Source organism: Rousettus aegyptiacus, unplaced genomic scaffold (genome assembly GCF_014176215.1).
Source record: "Rousettus aegyptiacus isolate mRouAeg1 unplaced genomic scaffold, mRouAeg1.p scaffold_m13_p_9, whole genome shotgun sequence".
Taxonomy (NCBI): domain Eukaryota; kingdom Metazoa; phylum Chordata; class Mammalia; order Chiroptera; family Pteropodidae; genus Rousettus; species Rousettus aegyptiacus.
In genome coordinates, this window is record NW_023416312.1 from 7,306,211 (window position 1) to 7,332,349 (window position 26,139).

Genomic DNA, 26,139 nt, shown 5'->3' on the forward strand with positions numbered 1-26,139 from the left:
ATTAGTAGGATGTTAAGAACATCAGATGTAAAATGAGTCATGACGGTAACTCACAAGACACCACCCACATAGAGCATTCCCTGTCATTTATCATCACCCTTCACTTTATCAGTTCATATCCTCAGTGACTAAGTAGATGATACAAATGCATTTCCAATTAATATTTTCCAAATAAAGCATTCAGACATTTTAGCAAATGTTTTCAAAGTCAAAAAATATATTTTCTGCTCTTTTAATTCAACTCATGAATTCCTATTCATATGTATGAAAAGGGATTTAAAAGAGGTAAGTTTACTTTGTAACTGTTTGTCATATACGATCGAAGATGATGCTTAGAGAGTCCTCATTTCCCAATATTTGAAGAAGTATTGATTTGAAGGGTCTGATCTATTGGCATAGGGTCCATAGCTTAATTATTCTGTTTTCTAGCAGTTTTCCAGTTCTTCACAAATAAAAACTCTTTTAAACACAAACCAAAGTGATTATTATAGTTTCTGAAGTGGGAGAAAAATAAATGTGATCGAAATCAGGCCCCCAAAATTTTGAGGTTTTATTTTTCCCTGTTCTTAGAACTATTTAAGTATATCATAATCTTAAAATCACATAATTTGTTATTTTCATTTCTCAGCTATTTAACAACCATTTCCAGTTAATGTGAACATACTTTGATTTTGCTGCCTTTCAAAAATCAAGTCTGACTTTTTTTTTAAGGGGATGCAAGTTTGGGGTGTGGATGGATTGAATAAATGCACTTTTAATAAGAATCTTTTTATAGACTAAATTCTTCTGTGCTGGTACAAAAGTTCAATCTGTCCTTAGATGTTTTTCATATTCATTCATTCATTCATTCATGCATGCATGCATGCATTTTAACTTCAGTTTAGTAGCAAGTTTCAGGATGAAAAAGCATTCTCTTAAGGCTGTAAATTCTCTTTAGGATGTCTTTTAAATTCTCTTTTAGGATGACTTTTAGGCAAATTAGATTCTTACTATATGAACAAATGATATGTCTTTCATTACTCATTTTACATGTTCTCATTTTCCTATACTAAAATATTTCCCCATTCTCCTTTGTAACACACACAAAGACACCAAATCACACAAAATGCAGGGGAAGAAAACACTCAGAGAAAATGAAATCACCTATTTTTTAATCATGTGCTTTCTTAAGTGCTACTTTTTGTGGTTACATGTTATTTTTTTAAAGGTGTATTTTCTTTTTTATGGGGGTAGGGAGACAATGTGCACAGTAAAATATTTGATGCAGTTCTTGAAATTCCTTGTCCTTTTTCTATTACAATGGAGAACGTTCATTTCCGTGCTCTCCACTTATCAGTTGCCGAGAGCAGCAGTTCCCCTTTATGCCTTCCACAAAGACTCCCTATAGGCTCCGCACAAGGAGACAATACAGATTCACGGAAGATGGTGACGGGAGGACAAAAACAAGAAATGGTAAATGGTGCTCCTGGAGTTTATAACCCATTCTCTACTCTCAATTTATTATTCTTAATCTATTTCTGACATTTGGGTTTCAGATGGTTATCTATCCAATTCTACAAGGACCTCCAGTGATAGATTTCCACATCCTCCCCACCACAGGAAAAGGAAGAGTTTATCAGACCTCAGTATTGGCTACTTCTCCCTAATTCCCAACCTGGTCGCCACAGCTCAAGTTAAAGGGGACTCCCCTTTGTTCAGCCATCAGTGGGACCAGAGAACAGTCAACCATTAAACCCCACATAATTCATTTCCTCCTGAACTGTATAGCCTTCTCTCTTTGCCACAACCACCACTGTTTCTCTTCAGCTCCTGATTTCTAATTTCTTGACCATCCCCATTCCCTGCCGTCTGTCATCACCTCTTAGGATATCCCGTCCTCTTTCTAGTCAGTCATTTTCATGACAAGACAACTCACATTTGAATCTTTACTTCACATCAATTTTCCAGACTAAAGTCAGGATTGGGCTACACTGAAACACACTGCTCTGTGGCCCCATCAAACCATTTTTAGTACTTGAAAACAGTCATCCCTCCTCTGATCCCTCTGTATCTCTCACGGCCTCTCAGTAATTTTCTTAAGACCCCTTATTATGTCGTACCTGGACTGCTTTTCTCCTCTCCTGCCTAATGACCTAGGAGTTAAGGCTCCGGTCAGAAAAACCTGGAGTTGTCTGAATTCTTGGGCAATGGATACAAAAATGATACCAAAATGTCAGAGATCCTAATTCTCTTGACTGGAAGGCACAGTAAGGTAACCCATCAATTACATTCCGTTCACCTCTATATTGTAAATAGACAATGTGACATGTATTGCTTAGGCAGATTACTTACATGGTAGGCATAGAGTTATCAGCTTTGCAATGTTTCAGCCTTTTCTAAATCGAAAAACGACAACAGTATTTGTATTCTCATCACTTGAAAAAATAGGATTCTACATTATGAGCAAGTCTACTTTCTCTGCTTCTAACAAGGCCTCAATGTAGAGGGGGGCCCAGGGAAAAGAAACCAAATCTAAAATGAGACATATAAGACATATGATATGTCCAGCTCTCCCAATGCAGTCACTACACAGTGCTAAGCACTGTACCGAGAGGACAAATTTGACTACTCTAGGATCTACAGTCTTAAAACTTTACACAATTAATTTTTCTTATTATCAACTTTGTTAATAGCCTAGAAAAGGTACCCAAAAGTTTCAGAAAAGCTGCTTCTAGTGGAGAGAGAAAATGAGAAACCCAACTAAGAAGTCAAAATAAAAAGAACAGATTGAGCAGATGCTACCAAAACAAATGGAGCAAAACATATTAAAATCGCTGGTGGGTGAAAATGCTTAGCGAGTGAAAGAAGGAAAAAGAAAATGAGGCAGTAAATCCATCTTTACAACTTCTAACTTCCTCATCTTAAATGAGCGAAACCAAAATACAACTTCTAAATGATAGAGACCCCAAATATCCGCCTTCGGTTTTTCAAACATTGCCTATTCTATTCTTAAGAGTTCAAAGATAAGCGTAATTGAGGTGCCACTCCTGAGTTAAAGGCAATCCATAAAATGGCTTAAGATGGCCTTTTGATAAAGTGGCTTTTAAGGCACTTCCAGAATAGGTCTAAATTTGTGAATTGTTCATTTTATAGCTCAAGTTTAGAGAGAGAGAGAGATCTCTATTAGAGGTGTAAATAGGGGTTATTGTGCTTATGCTTCCATTTGTTTCTAGAACATTTATGATTATACATTTATCTGAGATCTGGACTCCAACATTTGGAACCTGAGTTGAGAATAAGGGTGTCATCTTGCACTTTTCGAACGGCCTCCAATGCCACAGAAAAATACAAAACAGAGTGCTGACTGACAGAACAATCTCTGTGATCTAAATTCTTCAAATGTAAGCAGATACACCACCATGCAAAGTAAGCAAGATAGTTTGTTTTAAAGTTGACAGTTTTCATAGAGCATTAAACGTAATCCATCCCACTGAAACTAAGTTGTCTAGAATATCATTTTATAACTAGTGAAAATATCAGAGAGGAAAAGACAAGCTAGGTTCACAGGCATCGTCGTGTCAGCATTTTAACAGCTACACAGAAAATTTTAAAGCCTTGAATTTCAAGAACCAACTGCAAACTCCAGGATTATAAATATTTTGAATTATTAATATAAGTAAAGAACAAAAGAGAGCCTCAATGAAACACTTATAGATACTTCAGTCCACCCCACTGAAGAATATCAACTCATTCGGCAAATAATGTGCAAAAGGAAGGACTTTCATTTCCTACCCCCAAGGAATTCCATAGCAGGAGGTAAGGAGAGAGAATCAATCATAAAACTGGCTTTCTGTACTACGTAAGACGAATCGAGTACTATCATTTAGAATTAACAATAGCACAAAAGAGAAATTCAACTTTTCTCAAAAGAACTGTTTTGAATCCCGTTTCTGTAAAATCTTTGAGTGGGACTAAGTGAGAAGTGGCAGTCCTGTTCACCACTGAAATTCTGAAGGCAAGCAAGACCTGGGTTTTCCACTCATCCTTTTAGGAGCTGGCAGAACTAGGTGACCTAGCCCTTTCTTTAAGCAATTTGCAATCTCTTGGAATTATGTAACTTATGTGCTAGCTAATGGGGATCCTCAGACAGAACACCTTATCCTCAATTCATCATTCTAAGATGAGAAGAATAATATCCTTTGTCCCGTAGTGATAGGCAACATGAACACACATTAACACCAATTCTAACTATAATGAGATACCACTTCACACCCATTAGGATGGCTATTTAAAAAAAAAAACACAAACGAAAATGACAAGTGTTGCCAAGGGTTGTGGATAAACTGGAACACTTGTGCATTGCTGGTGGGAATGTAAAATGGTGTAGCCACTGTGGAACACATTCCTCGAAAAATTAAAATAGAATTACCATATGATCTATCCAGTAATTCCACTTATGGAAACATACCCAAAACAATTGAAAGCAGGACTCACAGAGTTATCAATATGTCAAGTTTGCTGTAGCATTATTTACAGGAGCGGAAAAGGTAAAAACACTCTAAATGTCTATTGACAGAGGAATGGATAAATAAATTATGATATAAACATATGATGGAATATTATTCACCCTTAAATAGGAAGGAAATACTGATACATGCTACAACATGTATGAACCCTGACAACATTATTCTAAGTGAAATAAATCACACACAAAGGGCAAATATTTTGTGACTCTACTTTTATGAGATATCTAGAATAGTCAAATTCATAGAGACAGAAAGCAGAATGGTAGTTGCCAAGGACGTGGGAATTCATGTTTAATGCATACAGAGTTTCAGTTTGGGAAGATGAAAAAGTTCTGGAGATGGATATGATATGGTTGTACAACAATGTGAATGTATTTAATGACATTGACTTGTGCACATAAAAATGACTAAAATAGTACTATGTATATTTTACAACAATGAAAAATCTCGACATTTCTATAGCATTTAGCTTTTATGGGGATTTCCACTAGGAAGTAAAATTGGCTATGCGAGAAAGTCTTACTTTTGTTCTGTTGGAATTTTTGACCATATACTTGGGTTATTTTCCTTAAAAACAAAATGGCCAAAATTAAGTCAGCTTTGAACCTGGAAATTCCCCCTCTTAAACATTCAGCCTAAGGAAATAATGAGCAAAAGTACAATGATGCATATATAAAATGTTGTTTTTAATATTAAAAATGTGGAAGCAACCTAAAGAGTTATCAGATGGAAATTGGTTCAATAAGGGTGGTACATCTCTACAATGGATGACTATGCAGCTATCTGACCAAAGGGGGTCCCGTAATATGTTAAGTTTTAAAAACTGGTGACATTTAATATAATCTCATTGTTGTATGGTGAGTGATGTGTGTATATATGCACCTTCTGGCTTGGATAAAAATCCGGAAGAATATATATAAAATGTTAATTATGGTTATAACCTGGATAATAGGATTATGGTCAATTTCTATTTATTTATTCATATTTTTTAACTTTGAGTTTTTATTATTATAATAATCATTGTGAAAAGCTCCTATAATTAGCAAAGTAACAGAGCTATTTCCACTTTGAGAAACAAACAAGCAAAGGGTTCAGGGAGCATTCAACAGTGTCACGAATAGTTTACAGGTCATAGAACCTTTAATGGTCCCAGGGGCTACCGTTCCTGTCCCATATCCAGGCCCTAGCTTGAGAAAGCTAGAGAGGCTCCTGAGAGAGAGCCCAATGTCATTGCTAAGACTCGTCCGTATTTCATATCTTAATAATCAATCGTGCTTTCACTCATTTCCCAAAGAGTCACCATCTAATTTTGAATTAAATATCTAATTCTGATTTCTACTTTTCGGAACTCAGAATGATGACATGCAGCAATAGTAGCAGCAATAATAATAAGCAAATTTAAGATATCTTTCAATAGGAAAATTCTCTCAAGTCATCGCAGATACGTATATTTCTTATTTTAGCCAACTGCTGCCTGCACTTACATCCTTCTAGGCAAGCAACAGACACCATGAAAAAACCTTTCAAGAAGTTCTACTCTTAAAATAATGTGTTAAAACAATGTGTTTCCTTTTTGTCATGCTATTTTCCTTGTTTTAATTTTGAAAATACTGTAAGTTAAAGCCATCAGAAAAAGACATAAAGGGACATATTTTATAGATATCAACTCCTCCAACATTTTTTTCAACAAGAGACAGGACTATAGAAGACGTATGACGCACTGTAAGCCTTACTTATCCTGTGGTTTATTTAGGGAATTTGACTTTGTGTTTGGAAAATGACAGACTTCTGCTTTTAAGAAGACAAGTATGAATAACTGAAAGAGAAACGAGACCACCTATTACTAGCAAAATCTTAGAAAATCAAACAATTTAGCGTCTTTATTTTACTCTATATAGGAGCAAACGAATTTAAATGCTCAGTACTACAAAATTAGCCAAATGTCTTTACCTCTATGAACAACAGTTCCACAGCACCCAGAAGTCACTACTCACAGTGTTTCCATTCACAAGGAAAACTCCCAAGTGTCCATGTCCCCCAAGAGCGAAATGCCCCATAGCTGGGTCACTCTGCGTGGACATATTCTTCTCTCCTAAGTGAACCTGAAGAGCAAGCTGGATTTGTTTACTGCACAAACATCTGTAATTGCTAAACATCTCGGTGACATGGTGTAACAGTTACTGCTGTGCAAACTGCCCATCTAAATTACTTTCTGCAGTATGAGCACATGGAAACCCAGGACACCGAGAAATTGGAAACATCTGTAAAAATTAATGGCTGAATTGACCAAAGGGGGGGGGGGGTGCATTAAAACAGCTCAATAGTTGCACTGCAACATTTCTCTTTAGAAAATAATCCTCCATGTTTAGGTTCCTTCTTAGCATATCCACAGCCTCCCTCCCCCTCCAGGGATCCTAGCTGGCATATACTTCATTTCAACCCACCAATGCAAACCCATTACAAGTCTTGTTACAAAACAGTGTAGATAAGATAAAAGGTTAAGGGTATTAATTACATCTCTAAAAGCAGAAAAAAAAGAAATACCTCTTCTCCCATCATGCAGTCAGCCTCCTCTCTTCAGTTTGAAAAGGTCCCAGAACTACCCTGGAACCCTCCCACTTCCTTCCAACAGCCAAAGGCACAGAGCCTGAAGGACCCAGCCTAACCCTGAGTCATACTTGGGACCAAATGAGCAATGGGGAGAACAAAGCTCACATTTGTTTATGGTTCAGGAAGCCAGGGCCGATTCATGGCTTGGGTGGCTTCGCGAGAAATCCTCCTCCCTCGCCTACGTCCTGCAGGAATCTAGGGAACCACAGGTGTGACCACTCGGACAAGGAACACACTGAAGGAGTGCTTATTTGGGAGGACTCAGCAACCACTTGTTTAAAAATGTCAGAGAGGAAATAAAAAGCCCACTATCTTTCAACAGGTAATATAATTGGGGACTGAGAGATGTCTAGAATATGGTTTGTATATGATATGTCCATCGTGAAAATGCCTATATTTTAAAGAAATCAACGTAGTTGTACTACACAAAAATTACTCATTCAAAAAAGAAAGGAAAAACAGCTGTTGCTTTAAAGAAACACTTCTCTTAGGAAAAATACAGCAAGATTGTTGCCAGCCATGTCATCAGTAGTATCCTAACAGATCGGAATAAAATGTTTAAATAGCAACTTGGTTTTATTCCCCCAAACAAGATACCATTTTAATCACCACTTCAATGAATTTAAGCCCAGTGCTTAATAAATCAAAACTCCAGAGCCAGAGTGTCTGAGATAAGAATCCCAGCTGGGCCATTTCCCAGTTGTGTGACCTTGAGCAATTTATTTAACCTCTGATCACCTCAGTTTTCTTATCTATAAAATGGAGATAAGAGCACCAACCTATAGGGTTGTCTGGAAGATTAAATAACTAAAATATGTAAAATGCTTATAAAAGTGCCAGGCACACAGTAAACATCCTATTAACCATTTCCAAGTTCAGGAAGACTTCACGAATCATGATATCAAGTCAATAGTATCCTCACCAAAGTTCTCATATAGGCTCTAATGACCTGTTTCAGTTATTAACTGTGGTTAGTTTTTACATTTTTAAATTACACTAATTTAAAAACCATTTATTCCGTGTTTATTAATGGCTCACAGAGTGTCCAATTCTGTAGGGGGCTTTGAATAAGATGCCGTCCCAGTCCTCAAGAAAACTTGCAATCTGCTTGGGTAAAGAAGACATGGATCTGTTTATATATCACACAAGAAAACAAATGTAGGAGACGTCACTAGGTTGTAAATGGCAAGTGTGATGCAAGTGCTACAGAATTAGCATTCGGAATTTAGAGGACAGTTAAGAAATCACTCTATCAAAACTGAATTAGGTTGGGAGACAACAGGCAAATTGCCTGCGCAGAAAAATTCCAAATGGTTTATGTAGGCACTCCTCCCTGAAGGAGGTAAGCGTAACTCCCTACTGCTTAAGTGTGAGGCACGCATAGTGACTTCTTTCTAAAAAGTCAAGTACAGAAAAGAGGAAGAAACAGAACAACTTTACAATGGAGAAACCTGACAGACACTACCTCAGCCAGGTGACCAAGGTCAACATCAACAGTGAGAAGTCATGTTGATACCATGTACCCTTGATGTGACGTGATGAGAATGGCACTTCACCTCTGTGGTCTTTCTCCTCAAAACCCATCACTTCAGTCTAACGAGAAAAATATCAAATGACAACTTAAGGACATTCTGAAAAACTCATCAAAATGTCCAAGGTTACCAAGAACATGGCAAGTCTGAGACAATGTCACAGCCAAGAGGAGCCTAAGGAGATAATGCAACCAAATGTAATGTGGTATCCTGGATGGGATTCTGAAATAGAAAAAGGACTTTAGGTAAAACCTAAGAAAATCTGCATAAAGGATGAACTTCAGTTAATAATCACATATCAATCCTCGTTCATTAATTATGACAAATGTACCATATTAATGTAAGATGCTAACGAATAGAGAAAAGTGGGTGTGGGATATGTGGGAACTCTTATTATCTTCATGACTTTTCTATAAATCTAAAATTATTCTATAATAAAAAGTTTATTAAAAAACTAATTAGGAAGATAAGCTTGTTGATTATATATGTATACATAAATAAATATATGTGTGATTTATAGACATACATGATTACCTTCATGAGTATATGTATGTAAATGTATTTAACAATGCCCTCCCAATTTAATTTCTTTCTATAATCTCTGTATCCTTAGCCTATCTATTAACAATGATAGTTGAATGCTGACTCCTAGCTTTTTGCTTTCCATAATACACAAAAGAGTTTTCTTTGAAAGGAAACTTGGCTCTTCTGTCAGTTCTGCTGCCAATCCAGGCTACGGCGGCCCAACTCAAAGACTGTGCATGAGGTGGGCCCATCTGCCCCTTTCCAAGAGCTACTAGAAGTTCCTGGTGCCTGGCCAATTAGTCATCAACCACAGAGCCCCGGGGCTGGCAACTCTCCCAGCTACTTCCTCTCCCATTTCCAGTCCACATTGCCTGGTGCCTCCCCAGTTATCTCTCCAAAGTGCCAATCTGATCATGCCACTGGCCAAAAGAACTTCTCTACCAACTCACCAGCCCACACAGAAGTGGAGCTTGGGAGTGAGCTGGAAGAGCCCTGAGGGAAGAGGTTCTAGTTCCCCTCATCTGTCCACCTCCACCACCATCATGTCCAGCCAAACCCAGCCCTTCTTCATAACCACGCTCACTCCTTGTCCATGCACACACTGCAAGTACCATGAATCCCCATACATCTTTTAACACTGCTCAAATATCACTTTCCTTGAAAAGATCTCCTTGACATCCCACCTCTTCCTTCTGGACCTCTAGGAGAGTTAATAGCTCCTTCCTTTCTATTCTCTTTGATGCTTTGGACATACCTCTGCTAGTTCTTCTCCCCTGTATCATGACTTTTATATATATCCACTTATCTCCCATATAGGGACAACCCAAAGCACTAAATGAAAGGCCTATATATGATAGCTGGTCCAAGGCGTGATGTGGGTGAGGAGGTGCTAACTCCATTCTAATTAACTATACCAGACCCACTCCACCCCAAATAAATAACCCACCAGGTGAAAAATCTGCACATATTATGCTAATACCACAGCGTCCAGACGTGCCACCTAAGCTGATCTCTTTACAAATGGATTGCCACTCCTTAGCTCATTTATCTAGAAATTTCGGAGCTGCCACTGCTGAGTCATAAAAGGCATTCAATAAAGCTTCAGTAAATGAATGAATAAGCCAATTAATGAACAAATGGAGAGTGAATTTGTAGCCAGACCACAAGCAGACCCCAAACAAAATGAGTTTCTTTATAATTTTGATTGGACTGGGACAAAACATTATATTCATGTATCCGGTCCACAAATATTTATTGAGGGCCAACTATAATTTAACAATGATTTTCGAGAAATTGTAAATACAATGGTGACTAACACAAACAAGGTCCAAAATCACAGCACTTGCCTTCCAATGGCTGATATTTAAGACTAGGCAACGTTATCAAACAAATGGCTACCACGGATACAGCAAAATTTACTTCTACTCTGAGTTTGAAATTTTCCAAAATTAAAAGTTAGAGAAATGATCCTGAAAACTGCAGTGCTATTTATAGGCACTCCTTCTGTTCTAATAACCTGAAGGGCAACAATAATAACTACGAACATTAATCAAGTGATTATACACCAGGCGCCTTTCTACCCACTTTCCGTGTTACTTAATCCTCATAACAATCATATGGAGTAGGTCCTTTTGGTATCCTAATTTTATAGATGAGGAATCTAAAGCTCTAAGTGCTTCAGCAATTTGTCCCAGGAAGAGTCAGAGTAGGGATTTGAACACAGGCAGTCTAGCCTGCATGCTTAATAACCACTGTACTCCTAAAAACACAATTTGAAGGCCCAGGATTATGATTCTTGATGACAATCTCGGTGCAATTAAAAATTTTTTAGAAAATACTGCATGCCGAGTGTTTTAGAAAGTATATGTCAGCATAAATAAGACACTAAACAGCACCCATGTCAAAGAGTAATCCTATAATACTGTTTCTGGTTCCTTTTCCCTATCAATGCCCCTCTCCTTACTTCTCCTAGATAAGAAAACTTAACAGACGCTCTGGAAAAGATAACACCTAACTGAAGTCCGAAAATCCCAGACAGTTCGTTCAGTGCAGGTAACCAATGGGCATCTTAATACCACGTGCTCATTAAAAACCATGAATTTTCCAACCACTTAAGAGATGTCACATAACCTTATCCTTCAACCAAAACGAGGAGCATCTGATACTATAGGTCTCAGATAATCACAAGGTTTTGACCCAGCTGTGTTTCATTAGTCAAAGAATTTATCATTAGCTCCAGGAGATTCCCAGAGCTTATTTCTAGTCTTCAAAGGATTAGAGACTTAAATCTCTCATTTTTAAGGAACTAAGATTATCACTTTAGATGCTTACATATTTAATTTTTCTTACGTATACAGCTTGATAAATTTTCACTAGAACTGATTTAAAAAGACCATCTGAGATATATATGAAAATATTAAAATTTCTCCTGCTATAATCTGGCTGATTAAAAAATTGATTAGCAGTTAATTTATATACAATTTTAATTCTAATTATTACAAGTAAAAGCAAAAATGTTGATATTATAAAGGCATTAATTTGAATGACTGTTATTCTATGAGATTCAAAATGATTAGAGTTGAAAAAGAGACTCACAAATACAACGTCCAGTTGTGAAATATAAAAGAAAATGTAAAAAGAAAACAATCATTTCATGAGAGAGATGTCAGAAGTTACTAACAGAAATCAGCTAAGACAGAAAAACCATGAGAAAGGAGCATCTCGAAGGATTTCTTTATAGGGAATCCAGTAAACAATCAACTCGGGAAAATTTCTTTTCCAAACTGGCTGTTTAAAAAGCCTGGGCCAAAAATACTATTTTCTCCAACAATTAAAGGGGCAGAAACTAGTTGTGCCTAGTGAGCCTGGGCATGGAATGGGCTGGCACCAAAAAGCCAAGATAATTTTATGTAAAAATATGTTAAGTTAGGTCCTGGGACTCACCTGAGTGTCTAAGTTACCCACTTATGTGTAATACCTAACACTCCTTTCCCTAAGTGTTTGGCCAGGAGTGATCATCCGAGTCATTCATGAAGAGGGAAAGAATGTAGCAAAAGAGTAGGGACTGGCTGGGGTCGCAGGGAAACAGCCTGATGAGGAAACTAACTTCCTCTCAGATCCACAGGTGGGAGACAGAAGGAAACAGCCATATTCCTGGAAATAAGGCCCTGTCTGGGTTGCCTTCTTGCTTATAGTCGTCCAACCCAATCTCGAGGCTGATGACTCCCAAACCTATATCTACAGTTCCCTCCTAGTCACCACACTTATCTATCCAACTGCCTGTTGGATGGTTCCACTTAACAGTCTCACAAGTACCTCAAAATCCAACTAGCCTAAGACTGAACCTATGACCTTCCTCCCAAAATATCTTTCTTTCTCAGTTTTCTCTAATGGTGGAACAATACTACCATCCATCCAGGTGCTTAAGCCAGTTTTTCCCAAGGCATCATCTTCAAGTCCTTCCTCTCCTTTATCCCCTACATACTATCAAACTTCATGATTCTACCTTCAAAATATTTTCCAAAACCACCCACAACAATAGTTGAGAGTGAAATGACTTCTCCAACAGGAGAATTTATGAAAAATAAAACAGGGTGCATTCAGCTCAGCTCTTCTCTTTCCTCCTCTTAGAAGTTGGCCTTCTCTGCTCTTCCCCAAGGGGCAGGCCCTCTGCCTCACACGGGTCTGCCCTACTCCAGTGTTGCTGAGATTGGGTGAGTGAGACTTTGTTTCTGGGCATCAGCAGGCAGGCTATATCCTCGCACTAATCAATATCCTTCAAGTTTGTCTTTATCAATAACATGAACATTACAACATAGGTAGAGAAAATGCACAAATCATAAGTGTAGAGCTTGAGGAATTTTCGCAAAGTGAAATAAGACCTGCAGAAATAAATATACCATGTTCATGGATTAGAAAGGTGTCCAGTCTTCCCAAAAGTATCTATAGAGGCAATCCCGGGGGTTTTTATTAGAGGGGGGGGGGTGAGAGGGAGGGTTGACAAACTGATTATAAAATTTATATGAAAATAAAAGGAGCCAAGAATAGCCAGGAAAATCTTGAAGAAAAGAAACTGTGTTTGAGGACTTAAACTGTCAGATATCAAGACTGACTGTAAAACTATAGTAATCAAGGTAGTATAGAATGGGCACAAGGACAAACTAAGAACAGAAAGCCCAGAAACAGACCCACATATACACAGCTACTTAAATTATGACAAAAGAGCAGTACGGAACAGATGATCCTTTTTAATAAACAGTGTTGAGTCAACTAGATATCCATCCTGAAAAAACGAGCACAAATAATATTTTGATTTTGCATCCAATGACTCATCATATTCATTAACTGGTTTAGAACCTAGATTGGAGGAAGAGTATCGGAGGAGGCACTATTATTTTCTGTTAATCTCTCTTCTGAAGTTTAGTTACCCTGCCTTCTGTAATCTTCTCCTCTCACTGTAACTTGGAATACTTTCTCTAAACCACCTAACTGATGTCACTCTCATGCTGAAAAGAGCTCCCCATTGATAGCTCCATATTGCCTTCAAGATCAAGTCCAAACTCCTTCACAAGTCTTTCCATGCCCTTCCTGATCTGGTCCCTGATTTTTTCTCCATTCTCACCTTTCTCCACTTTCTGTTGGAGCCTCGACACATGCTCTGTGCCATTTTTTCCCTTCAAGGCATTTATGCACACTGTTCTTCCCACCTTGATAACTCTATTCTCCTTAACTTGATAAATATCTACTGGATGCATGATTCTCAGCCTAAACGTCACTTCCTGTAGGCCTAAAAATATTACTTCCTATAGCGCTAAACATCACTTCTTTTAGGAGGTGGGTACATAAACACACGAACACACACTCCAGCCTAACAAGTCACCACTTCTTGCCATGCCCAATGGCTCCTAGAGCATAGCACTGTGTTCTCAGCATGGCCATGGCATTCCCCACGCTGTATTATTATTGCTTGTTTACTTTTCTTCAGCTCCCTGAGGGGCGCAACCTGGTCTTATTCACCACTGTATACCCAATACCAAGCATATAGTGAGCACTCAATAAATACCACTTGAAATGAGTTACATTTACAATTGCAAAGTATTTTCAGCTACGTAATTTTTTAAAAGTCTTATGAGTTAGAATAGGCATAAAGAGTATTCCCATTTTACAGATGGCCCAATTGAGGCTAAGTAACTTTCTCAAGATCAATCAGCTAGGACAATGGTACCATGCTGGGAATGGTACCATTCTAATCTTATGACCTTTAACTTGGTTCATCTTTAGCCACACTGTATTATTTTGATACAACACATGCTTCTAGGTTTAGTTTAAATGGTACATTTTCCCTCAAAGTTCTTTTTTTCCTTTGAACCTTTTATCAAGGGAAATTTCCAACACGTACAAAAATACAGTGCACTAAACCCCCACGATGCACCACCCAGCTTCAATAATTATCAACTCACGACCAATCTTGTTTATTCGATGCCCCACTCACTCTTCTATCTTCCAAATTACTGGAAGCGAAATCCCAGACATTAAATCATTTCATGTGCAAACATTTCAGTTAAATGGTGCATTAAACAAATCATTCACAGGTGTATTCGATTGGTAGTAGTAAAAAGATTCATAAATGAGGTTCTTCCTTATAGCTCAATAGGAGAAACAAGAATACTCATCATTTCCTTATTGTTGGGGGTGGGGTGTCATGCAGTATCTCTCCTGGTGTGGAATCGCCAGCATTCAACAACTCTGGGAAAGGTGATGTGGATTAAAGCACAGGTAAAATAAGTACCAAATTAACTCAGAAAAGTGGATCTCAAAACTTCACAAACTTGCACAGAAAGTACATAATGTGTGCGGCTGTTAGTAATGATCAGGTTCCTTTTCTTCTTTATCCAAGTTATCAAACCAGCCATGTCAGAAGGCCAACTTCCCCAGCCTGAATGGAAGACCTGTTTGGGCCTCACCTAAGAAATGTTGTCACATGAGGTCCAGTTTGTGCCTCTACAAAATCAAAACGGCATGTTCGATTCTCAAAGGAAACGTCATTAAACATAAATCTTAGACACATAACCATCCTTAAAGTGATGAAAACCAGATTGTGCACTAGTAAAACACGATCACACTCATTAGCTCCCATGCCGGGCTGAGCAATAACATAAATGGGTCCATAAATCTATGCAACTACCCGTGGCGCCAAAACAGGGGATGGACATAGTTTTGAATCCTCTTAGATGCTGTAAAAACTGTCCACAACCAGTAAAACAGGCTAGGAGGTTTACATTTTCCCCCAGAAGCTTCATAATGAGAAGCGGGTTAAGGTTGCTGCCAGCACATGGCTTCATTCTACAGGCATATTATGAATCAAGAATATAGACACGTGCGCATATACACAGATATAGATACATAACTCTGATGAAGTTAATATTTCATGCCACCAAGACCAAGGCAATAAATCTGTTTCACAAAGATGCAATGAATCATACGATCACTGTATTTTCAGCTATATAACTATTGTATTATCCCTCCTGGTCTCATTTTATAGATACCTGTCATCTCTAAAGTGCTATGTTAATAAAGTTTTAATACTATTCATTCAACTAATATTTACTGAGCACCTACTATGTGCCAGACCGTTCTGAGCACATAGCATACATGAGTGAACCAAACAAATAATAATAAAAAATGAAAAGAAATATTATGTTAGGAGGCAATACATGCTACAGAAAACAAAAAAAAAGTGTAGTGCAAACAAGCAGGATGGGCCCGGGGAGCAGGCATCAGAGTGGGTGGGCCAGGGCAAACCTTGTTGGAAAAGCGAGTTCTTAGCCAAGCCCCCAGGGAAGAGAGGCAGGAAGCTAGGTGGCCAGGAACAACACATTCTAAGGTAGAAGTCCTCAAATGAGAGTGTGCATGGCATGTCTGAGGAAGAACAAGAGGGCAGGAATGGACTAATTGAGGAGAGAGCAGGGAGGGAGGAAGTCCAAATGGTCAGTGAGGGTCAAGTCACCTCAGCTCCTGCGTCCCAGGGAGGACTTTCGTTTTGGTTCTCGAGGGAAGACTTAGCAGGGGAGCAAGTGGAAGAGTGGCGTGATCTGACTTAGGGTTTCAAAGGCTCGCCCTGGCTTTGATGTTTACACTATAGGGGGAAGGGCCAAAGCAAGGGAGCAGCAGAGGTAACAAAAGATAGTGGTTCTAGACCTACTTAGGAGGCAGGGCTGATGGATCAGACATGGAATGTGAAAGAAAGAGAGTCAGGGACAACCCAGGGCTTTTGTCCTGAACAATGAGAGGGGAAGGGGCACTGGCTTTAACTGAGATCGGGAAGGCTGTGGGCAGAGTGGTTTGAGGGTGATGATGACAAGTTCAGGTTCGGACAGGATGATAAAGAATTTAAGATCTTTAAGTGGAGATGTTTAAGTCGGCAGCTGGACATGTGACTTGGGTTCAGAGGTACAAACTTGGGAGTATTATGTTTGATGCTGATATTGCTATTCCTAGTAACCCCAATTAATTATTAGCAGTTAAAACAAATAATAATAGCACTAATAAAAGTCACACAAACACCAATGTCCTGCACAGAGAAGAGGAAGACCAAGAATCATAAAACAAACAAAAGGAATTAATTGTTCGCTGATTAAGTCAATGGTCATGTTCAACTACTAGAATAAAAATGAAGAAAACCTGTATACACCGTTCCTTCCTAAGATGAATATTTGCTCTTTTGGAAATATTTACAGGAATCCGAAAGTGACCACGCGAAGCAAAACTGAGTTCACAAGCTAGGATACTACTAAGTAGGTGGCTTTTAGATCCTGAGGAACATCATTTATTGATTACTGAAAGAAACAATGCTGACTCAGAGACACTTCAGCAAAATAAGAGTTGAAATGAAAGTCTTTAATTTCTAAGTATCTGCCCTTTCAGCCTTCTTCATCTCTAAGGGTATTAAGTGTCCAAAGTTTCCTTTTTGGATTCTGTTTCTAATGCATAATGACACTGGGCAAGGTTGCTGGGCAGCAAGGGAGAGGGAGGTAGATGGAAGGTCTACTGCTGCAGAAGATGATGCAACTTCTAAAAATTCATCTCACCAAAAAAATAGAAAACACTTAAAAGCTGCCGATAAAGGATCTCGCTAATGCCCCATCCCCCAAGCCTGCTGGCACAAACGTCAAAGCAAAACTTTCAGCACTAAATTGAATTAACACACATTCCTAAAGCACAGCACAAGTGTAGCTTATTACAATCTGGAAAAATTCCGTGGTATTTATCAAATCCCAAGCAAAGCTATGATGCTTAGAAGTGTACCACAGTAGACGTCACTGACAGCCACAAGCGCGATCGCTCTGGGTGTGTTGCTGTGGCAACCATGTATTCAGCAGCGACATACTGTCTGCTTCTCGCCAACCCAGAACCAGAGGCAGAAGAAACCAGCCAGCTTCCTGATGGTAACAAACCAGGGAGTCACAGCATGGGCCATCTCCATCCTTCACACACGTGTGAGATTTCCTTTCAGCAGTCTGAACTCATTCCCACACAATTCCTTTCTTCTACTGCAGAACCAGGAAACATACCCAAGCTCAAAGCATCAAAGAAGTGTACGAGAGGCGAGAGACTGTTGGGGAGGGAGGGAAGGACATGCTTGAAAAGTGTCAAGGTCAGAAGTGTCAAGGTCACGTGTTAAGCTGGATCCAGGCATGAGGGGCTTTTCTGGGGAGGAAATGGAGAAGTGCTGGTCCATTTGTAAAGTCATCCTGAGAAACATTCCAGAGACAGGAGATCAGTATGAAAAGCAGCAGTAAACTAGAGCTTGAGCCTTTCAAGGAAGGCTGTTCCCATACAGAGGGGCTGTGTATAAAATGGAGCAGGCCAACAGCTAGCACGCGAAGACGCCAAAATTCCAAAGGAGGCATGGGAAGTCTCAGGTGCCAAATCCTACAAGGTACCTTTGGATACTCCACACTATGTTGAAATGAAAGAGAAATTGTTACACGTACCTTTTCCACTGGCAGAAAGTCATTTTCTACTTCAATTGACCTTGGTCTTAGTTTTATTGGCTTGTCTTTGAAAATATCTCCAAAGCCCACTCCCTTAACTTTCTTCGGCTGGATTGCTGCAGTTGCGACTGTCCCATTGGCACCTTCAGATTTGGTACTGCTGGAGTCACCTCCATCACTCTCAGAGCCTGTGGTTTCCCTTAAACCTGTGAAGAGGGGGGACGGGGAGAGAAAGAGCTCAGAAATCAACCACGGCCATGAAGCACCTCATAGCCAGCCATGAACCACCTCTAAAAGTGGTACTGGATACAGGAAAACTTGTGCTGAGATTTTTACTGTGTGTTGAATATGTTGTGTTAGGGTAGCTCTGAGTTTTGTTTGATCTCCCTACCCTCAGCCTTTAATTATAAGAAGTGAATCAAAACTTTGCAGAAAATCTCATTTCAAAGCAGATCTCTTTGTAAATGTGACATTTCACTTCTCAGCCGGAGCCTGGCTCTGATTCAAATTTGTTTTGCCTCCGTCTATGCAATAACAACCCTTCCCACCCCCTCCTCACCTCCCTGCCCAGTCAGTACCACATACTGTACCTCCAATCTCTGTGACTCATGTCAATTAGCAATTAGCCATGAAAGTAACATTTCCTAAAGGGAAACTGTAAAGCTAAAAGCCATTTAAACAAATTAGCAATTAAAGAAACCACACAAAATCATGACTGCCAAAGAATTAAATCTCTTTGGATGGCTTCATGAGGAATAAATGCACACAGACAAGTTTCCCTAGGAAAGCATTAAACTGAACTTGATATTGAGACTGGCAAGATGATCTTGTTTGTTCAAGAAGGAATGAAAGCTGCCCTCCCGGAGGCCAGAATCCCCCAAGCTCTTATTCCCTCCTTTAACACCATCGTTTCCCCAAAGCTGAATTCCTTTACAATGAAGAACACTGGGGGCATGAAACCTCTCCTTTGACCTCTTGTGGCATGTGTTGGAAGTCACAAAATAGTTATTAGCAAGACAACATGGACACTTACCTCCCCAGATTCCTTTTTCCCCAGGCTCTGCCCACAATCATGTTCCTAAAAGGAAGAGCCTATTTGTTTCTAGTTAATTTCTGGGTGTCCATTCTTTGATGGTTAGTACATCAGTCATGCCATCAAAGGGCAGGATTCAAAGGATATTTTATGGAATATTAAAGTCTGCCATTAAACCTATCCCTGAAATCCTCTAGATGTGTAGGACAGCTCCCATATATCTCCTAACAACCATGCTCTTGGGATAAAAAGTACATCATTTAATTTTGTTCTCAATTAGCCAATCGTGCATTATCTTCCTATAGGTAAGGTAGCCGCCCAGTACATAAGAACGATATACCAAATAATTGCTCACGTAAAATGTCATAAAATGTTGAAGTCATTGAAATAAAGAAGTCTCAGTGCAGGAAGAAACTGTTAAGTGAAAACAGACAAAATATAGAAAGGTCATCATCATAAATTGCTAACAAGTTTCAAAATCAAATCCTTAAAACAATGGCTGTGCTTCTTGTTGCCGCTGTTTTCAATAAAATGGTATTCAGAAACCAAAAAGGAGTGGGGAAGAGGAAGATCCTTGGTGTACATTTTAATTAACTAAAGACTGGCATTTCTGAGCAAAAACAGGGCAGAACAGTGAGGAACAGCCCACGACAAGGGGTCGGCTACAATTTACAGGGCTGGATTTGCATGTGCAAACATGGACAACCCCCCGGATTAGCTATCCATTCGTGTGTTCGTTAGTTCATTGTTTTTAGAGATATCCCTGCTGGATATATAATTTTTGAGTCTAAATATTGTGTCATTTCCCCTGTAACATGTTCTCATTTTGCTGTATGGATTCTTTCTTTCTGATAAATGGCTTGTATATTCTTTTCTGGTTTGGAAAGAACCATTTGAGGGTAGAATAAAGAAATGGTTAGTGAAAAGAAACCGTCACCAGCCCCTTCCCTTCCACCACCACCACCACCGCCACTGCCGCCGCCACCAGAAGCCAGCGGGGCAAATGGATTAGGGCAAGGCTATTTTAATTCTTCGAAGAGAGGAATTTGAAGGATTCTTCTATCATTTCTCATTAGCTAGAACCATAATAGCTTCAACCACTGCCATCCTGATTTCACTGAGCTTCTGGTTTAAGGAATTTGCTGCCTTCTGGGCTCACCTTAATAACTTTCTATTAATCACTGTGAGAAATACTCTTTACGTTACACAGGGGGAGGATGCACAGTCATTCAACCACACGAGCATGAACTGGGAAGGAAACACATGGCAGATTTTTCTTCCAGAAATTCTGGCAGCCTACTTCTATCAGTTTTATGTATGTAAATTAAATATCTGAATATCTAGGTTGGTGAAATAATGCAAAATCTAGTTCCTTCCCTTTGGAGGGAAAGAAAGGTGACTTTCCATTTTCATGTCTGGTGCAGCATCTTGTAGTTACTGGTTTCTATCACAAACATTATACCATAAAATGTCCCTGTGTCACACTTAGAAAGCCAGGTGACGCTCTCAGGCTGTACAACCCGAAGTGTCATTTGCATATTAGAGCCAGTTGATCAGGGGCTCATTACTGGTATACAGAAAGATAACTGCAGAAGTGTGCGTATTTGGAGAAACTTATCACCGTGTGCACTGGTTTGACTTCTAGACTTGTGGACAGTGGACTTGTCTAGATGAGGAGGGTATGGATTCATCTCCATCTATCAAGTGACCATAGTGAGGCCCAGGTGGAGCACTGTACACATAGTAAAAGTCATGTACAGTGGGACCAGGTATCGTCCACTGGGGAACAGAAATAAAAATAAACTTCACCACAGACAGTTTGAGAAACATAGTTCTGGTGTTCATGTCTGAGCCTTCTTTTTCATCACTTCTATAGATGTATGTATGAATACATTAGTGTACGTGCTCACTAAAGTAGATGTTTTTCCTTCAGCATGAAAAAGAACAAAGCCTCCTCAAATTTGCTTTGGCCAGTCATGTAACTGTCCACTTTCACATAATTTACCTTAATATTCCAGCACAGGTTACTTCAGATTTGTGGACTATATATTTTTAAAATTTTTAATTCACATTTGCATGTATAGTACTCACTGTGTGGCAAGAACTGCTCTAAGGGCTTCACGAGAGTCATTCACTAATCACATTCATCTCCTTCCCCTCAACTGCTGGCAGCTTTATTTCACAACTCAAAAGGCTACAAATTGGTTCTGCCAAAAGAAGTCTGCCGTGTGGTGATTGGCTGAATGAGCAAAGCAAAACACCATTTCTGGCATGGACTTTCATGCCAGATTTTTATTTCTTTGAACCACACAATGACAAAATGGTTTGCTGATTTCCAATGACCCACTCAGAAAAAGCGATAATCATAAGAGGTTGACATCTGCATGGGAAGCCATCTTACACCACCGCCCCAGAAGCCCAGAAATACTGGTATGCCATGACAAATGCTACTGAGCCCTTCTCTGCACGCATGGTTCATGCACCCATGTCACCCATATGGTAGATGCACAAAGCAAACAGGAAAGCGCCAGGGGCTGGTGATGGTAATGCTCTTGAAGCACACACCAAGGAGACAGCACTTATCTTAGGCAAATAAGTCCATGTCCTTGGACCATAAATTCACAGACACTTGGCAGAAGCATGAGCAGCTCAGGAAAGTGCAGCTGCATCAAGAAACACAAGTACCCAGATCTTATCTTTTCAATTGCCTCCTGCTGTTAAGGTCACTCACTGTAATAGCGTCTGTGGCCCTCCGTCTTTCCGGGTGCAGCTCGGTACAGAATTGTCCCTTCAAAGGTAGTCTTTCCTGACAGTGAATGAGAGAAGAGAAGGGGAGAGAAAAACAAGAGAGGGGGGTAGGGGGAGCAAATGATGGCAAAAGAAGGGAGAGGAAGAGTCTTTAACTGAACTTGCCTTCAACGAATCCACTGCAAGAATTTCATCCGCAAAATTAGAGACCATTAGGTAGAACTTCAGAATGTTACAGAATGAGCCCAAAGTCCCCATGCGACCATGGTGCACAATCATGAGCACCCAAAACTGGGCTTGCCTCTGCACTGGCATGTAAATTATGCTCAATTTAAGCCTGGAAGCCATTCCAACATTGTAACTCAAGAATAGGAAAACCTCAATTAACCAGAAGGAATCCAATTAATTGGATTCCTCAATTAACTCAATTGTATAGCACAATCTTCTCTCTGAAGAATATGACCCAAGCAAGATTTAGGTCCATCGTCCTTTATCTCCTACCCCTAGAGCCTTGTATAATATGAGCTGATATTCATGACTGCAATATTCTAAACAAGGCACAGGATCCTCTCTTTAAAAGATTTTTATCATCCTTTGTACCTTTAAGCAAGAAAATATACTAATATACTAGAGGGGGGTTTTCACCAATGAGATTTGAAAACAATACTGGCATCCATGTCCATATAAGGGGTTTTCCGCCTAACACCAAGGACATCAGAAAACTCTATTTCTTGAAGTATCTTAATTGAGGTTTTGCCATATCAGTCATGAGACTGTATTTAAGCATGAGGACATAGGACTCACCCAGTGTCAAATGTCAAATTATCTCTTTTTTGTTGTTGTTACAAATAGAGATTAACAATAGCATGAGACTGGACACACAGCTAAAACCCAAATCTCTCTGGAACCATGAGTAAGTACACAGAACACACACATACGGCCCTGCTTTGAGTGTACACACACAAAGGGACACACACACACACACACATATGTGTGTGTTCGTATGCCCTACAGAGAGTACCACCAGCAGGTAAATTGGTTTGCTAAAGGCAAACTCAATTAATAAATGCATTACTCTAAATTCTATTATGGCTTGTGAGCTGTCAAACTGGAAGCTAGTCATATAGCTTCACTGTTAAGTCAGGGATGAAAAGACAGGCTACATTTACAAAGAGGCAGAGAGTGGAACTGAGAGGGGAGAAAGCAACTTGTCTTACTTCTTAGGAACACTCATTAAGAAACCGGGAAACCCCAACAGGAACCATGGTATAAGCTTCTGGACCATGTCACTCCTAATAAGGGAAGACCATGGTCCAGAAGCTTCTGGACCATATCACTCCTGAAGGGATTGCGAAAAATCAGACCAACAACTTAAATGGTTGGAATCAGGTATCTCTAATTTCCATGTCCTGCAGGCATGGTGATACACTCTTATTTTGAAATCTGCCCTTGACACATGTGCTCCATCCAATTAAGGCAAAAACGTCAATGTTCAAATTACTGACAAGTTAAGGATAATCAAAAGAAACAATAAAGAGTTTCAAATGTTCTTGTTAGACTTGCAGTTCTTGAGGTCTTTGATAACAAGAGCAGAACAAGTAACAGTGGCTAGTCTTTATTTGGGCAAATTTTTATTCTGCTTAACTTCAGTTATTACGGCAGTGTTACTCTGAAAGAATGCTGCTGTTTTGTAAGCTAGGCTCTCCAAAACTGAGCACTAACAGTCTTTTCAGCATCAGAAAAAGTATAATCATCCGCAACCGTGCAAACTTACTACAATATTATTGACTGTATTCCCCTTCTCCTTTTTACCCATTCCCCACTCCCTCCCTTCTGGTAACCATCTCTTTGATCTCTGTTTCTATGAGTCTGTTTCTGTCTTGTCTTGTTTTGTTTTTAGATTCCATATATAAGTGAAATCATATAGTATTTGTCTTTCTCTGCCTGAATTATTTAATTAGCAGGTATAAAAATGTTGAAGTGCTATACTGTACACCTGAAACTAATATAACCAATACAAGACTATATACCAAATACACTTATATTAAAAAAAGAAAAAAAGAAAAAGTGTAAGAAAAAGAAATGAGCATTTTGATAAAGTTTCTGCAGGTCAATGGAGCCTCCCCATGTTCTTCCCCAGAACCGAGTCTGAGAATCACTGAGGTAGACCATAACCCTGATGTCCCTGATGGCCAAGCATTTCTGCCAAAATCTCTTGTGCACTGGTAGCAAGTAAGGCGACTGGAGAAGGAGCCTGGGCTGAGGACAGGTAAGGACACACACTCCTTATCTAAAGAGCAAAAGAGATAGGAGACTGAAAAGTTCATGAATGTTACTGCTACTTATTTTATTGGGAGAAATACTCTATGGTCATTATTAAATATTAGCACTTGAAGGCAGACAAATCCTGCAAAAAGAAACAATTTTAAAATCTCAACACAAAATCACATGCTTATGCTAGCATCTAATTTTGCCTGAAACTCTATTTTATCAATTTGCTAATTGCTCTTCACTGCTAATGGAATGCGATGCACAAAACAAATATCTAATATTTAAAAGGAAAAAAGTCTAGTGATGCCACGGAGTCAGGGTTTGTTAGCTGGGCTTTATTTTTATAGGCAATGGGCACTGAGCAATCTGTTTCTTACAGCTAACGAAATATAATATTTGTAGATTATAGGAGTGGTCTGCCTTAAGTTTTAAAAGGCCATTTCTGTATTTTTCTTAGCTTGACAAGTCACTAAAGTACCAATACCTAAAATTCAAACCTAAGGAATTAGGAAAATAAGAAAGTCAATTCAAACTGAAACCTCATGGTTATTAATGGTTATAGAAAGAAAATGCAAACTTGATCCTAAAATTTATGGGAAATAACTGAAAATGTTTCTAAAGCCGAAAGATGGTCTTTTGTAAAAAAGAAAGAAAAAAACAACAGAAATACTTTTTAGTTTTACAATTATTTTAGAATCTAAGAAGTTTAATGTCAAAAAGATGCTAGAAACAGAAAAGACGATGTCAAGCAAAATGTGTATAAAACTGAATTTCAACAATTATCACATCTGGATTTCTTGGCCTCTAAATAAATCTTATAGATTCAAGATATTATCTGATTATAACTTGATATAATACCAATATAATATATAATTAGTCCTATTTCGCATTTAGTCAATATTAGCATGTATAAAATTGTGACTGAAAAGGTAATTAATCATGATCTGTTATAAAAATAATAAGCAAAACTGCACTTAGATTTGAAATTTCTAAGTTGCTATGTGAGAGAGTGAACTACAGGCCATACTGGAGGTAATAGCGATGTGTATGGAAGGCCTGCATATAATTGTAGCCTCATCACTCATAAGCTGGGCCACACCCAGGACTTAATTTCACTGGGCTTTAGTGTTTTCATCTGACGTCAGGCTAAACGACCTCCAAATTTCTTTCCATTCCTAACATAAGATTCTGCCTGCACTATTATTGCGACCACTTGGATGTTTTATTTCATAAAAACTTAATTTACTCAATTTTTTTTCAGTATTGATCTGTTACATGGGAGTCCATTTCATTCTCTAAAAAAATCCTCATTGGCACCATTTTGTAATCCCTAATGAGTAAACATCTGGGTGATAATCAGCAGTGGCTGCTAACAGTCAAAAAGAAAGACGGCCAGACGTTATGAGCCTCCAGATAGACTATACATTACCACCTATGAAGCAGTTTTGAAATATATAAAAACGGAATTTAACCGAGCCCTTAGATCTAATTACCAATTTATAAGAATATAAAGTAAATGACACAGCAGGAATGAAATCAGCAAAGGCAGATTACAGTAGGAAACTAATGGACAAAGGACCTCAGCTTGTTAAAGAAAATAAAGAGGCATGGAGGAGGAAACGAGGTTCAAAGAGACTTGAGACGTATCAACAAATCACAATGTATGTACGGATTCAAACTAACAAATTTTATTAAAAATAGAAGCCTATTAGGAGAAAGTTAACACCGACCATATATTTAATTACGCTGAGGAGCAGCCATTATTATTTTTTTGGTGTGATAATGGTATTTTAAGACACTCTTTTATTAATACATATTGAAATACAGTCATCTGTCGCTTAATGAGGGGGATATGTTCTGAGAAATGCATCATTTGGCGATTTCGACATTGTGCGAACATCACAGAGTGCACTTACATAAAT

The 26,139-nt window shown here is 38.8% G+C and overlaps 1 protein-coding gene across 4 annotated transcripts in view; it reads right to left on the bottom strand.

Moving 5' to 3' along the window:
• SH3KBP1 (SH3 domain containing kinase binding protein 1) overlaps positions 1 to 26,139 on the bottom strand; it is a 311,738-nt gene that overhangs the window by 113,721 nt on the left and 171,878 nt on the right. For 3 of the 4 annotated variants that reach the window (XM_036227141.1, XM_036227142.1, XM_036227143.1), the window contains one exon: positions 18,166 to 18,371. In XM_036227141.1, coding sequence (XP_036083034.1) covers positions 18,166 to 18,371 — 206 coding nt within the window. Of the gene's footprint in view, positions 1 to 18,165; positions 18,372 to 21,929; positions 22,005 to 26,139 lie in introns of all 4 variants that reach the window. The other variant, XM_036227145.1, reaches the window with a different exon arrangement.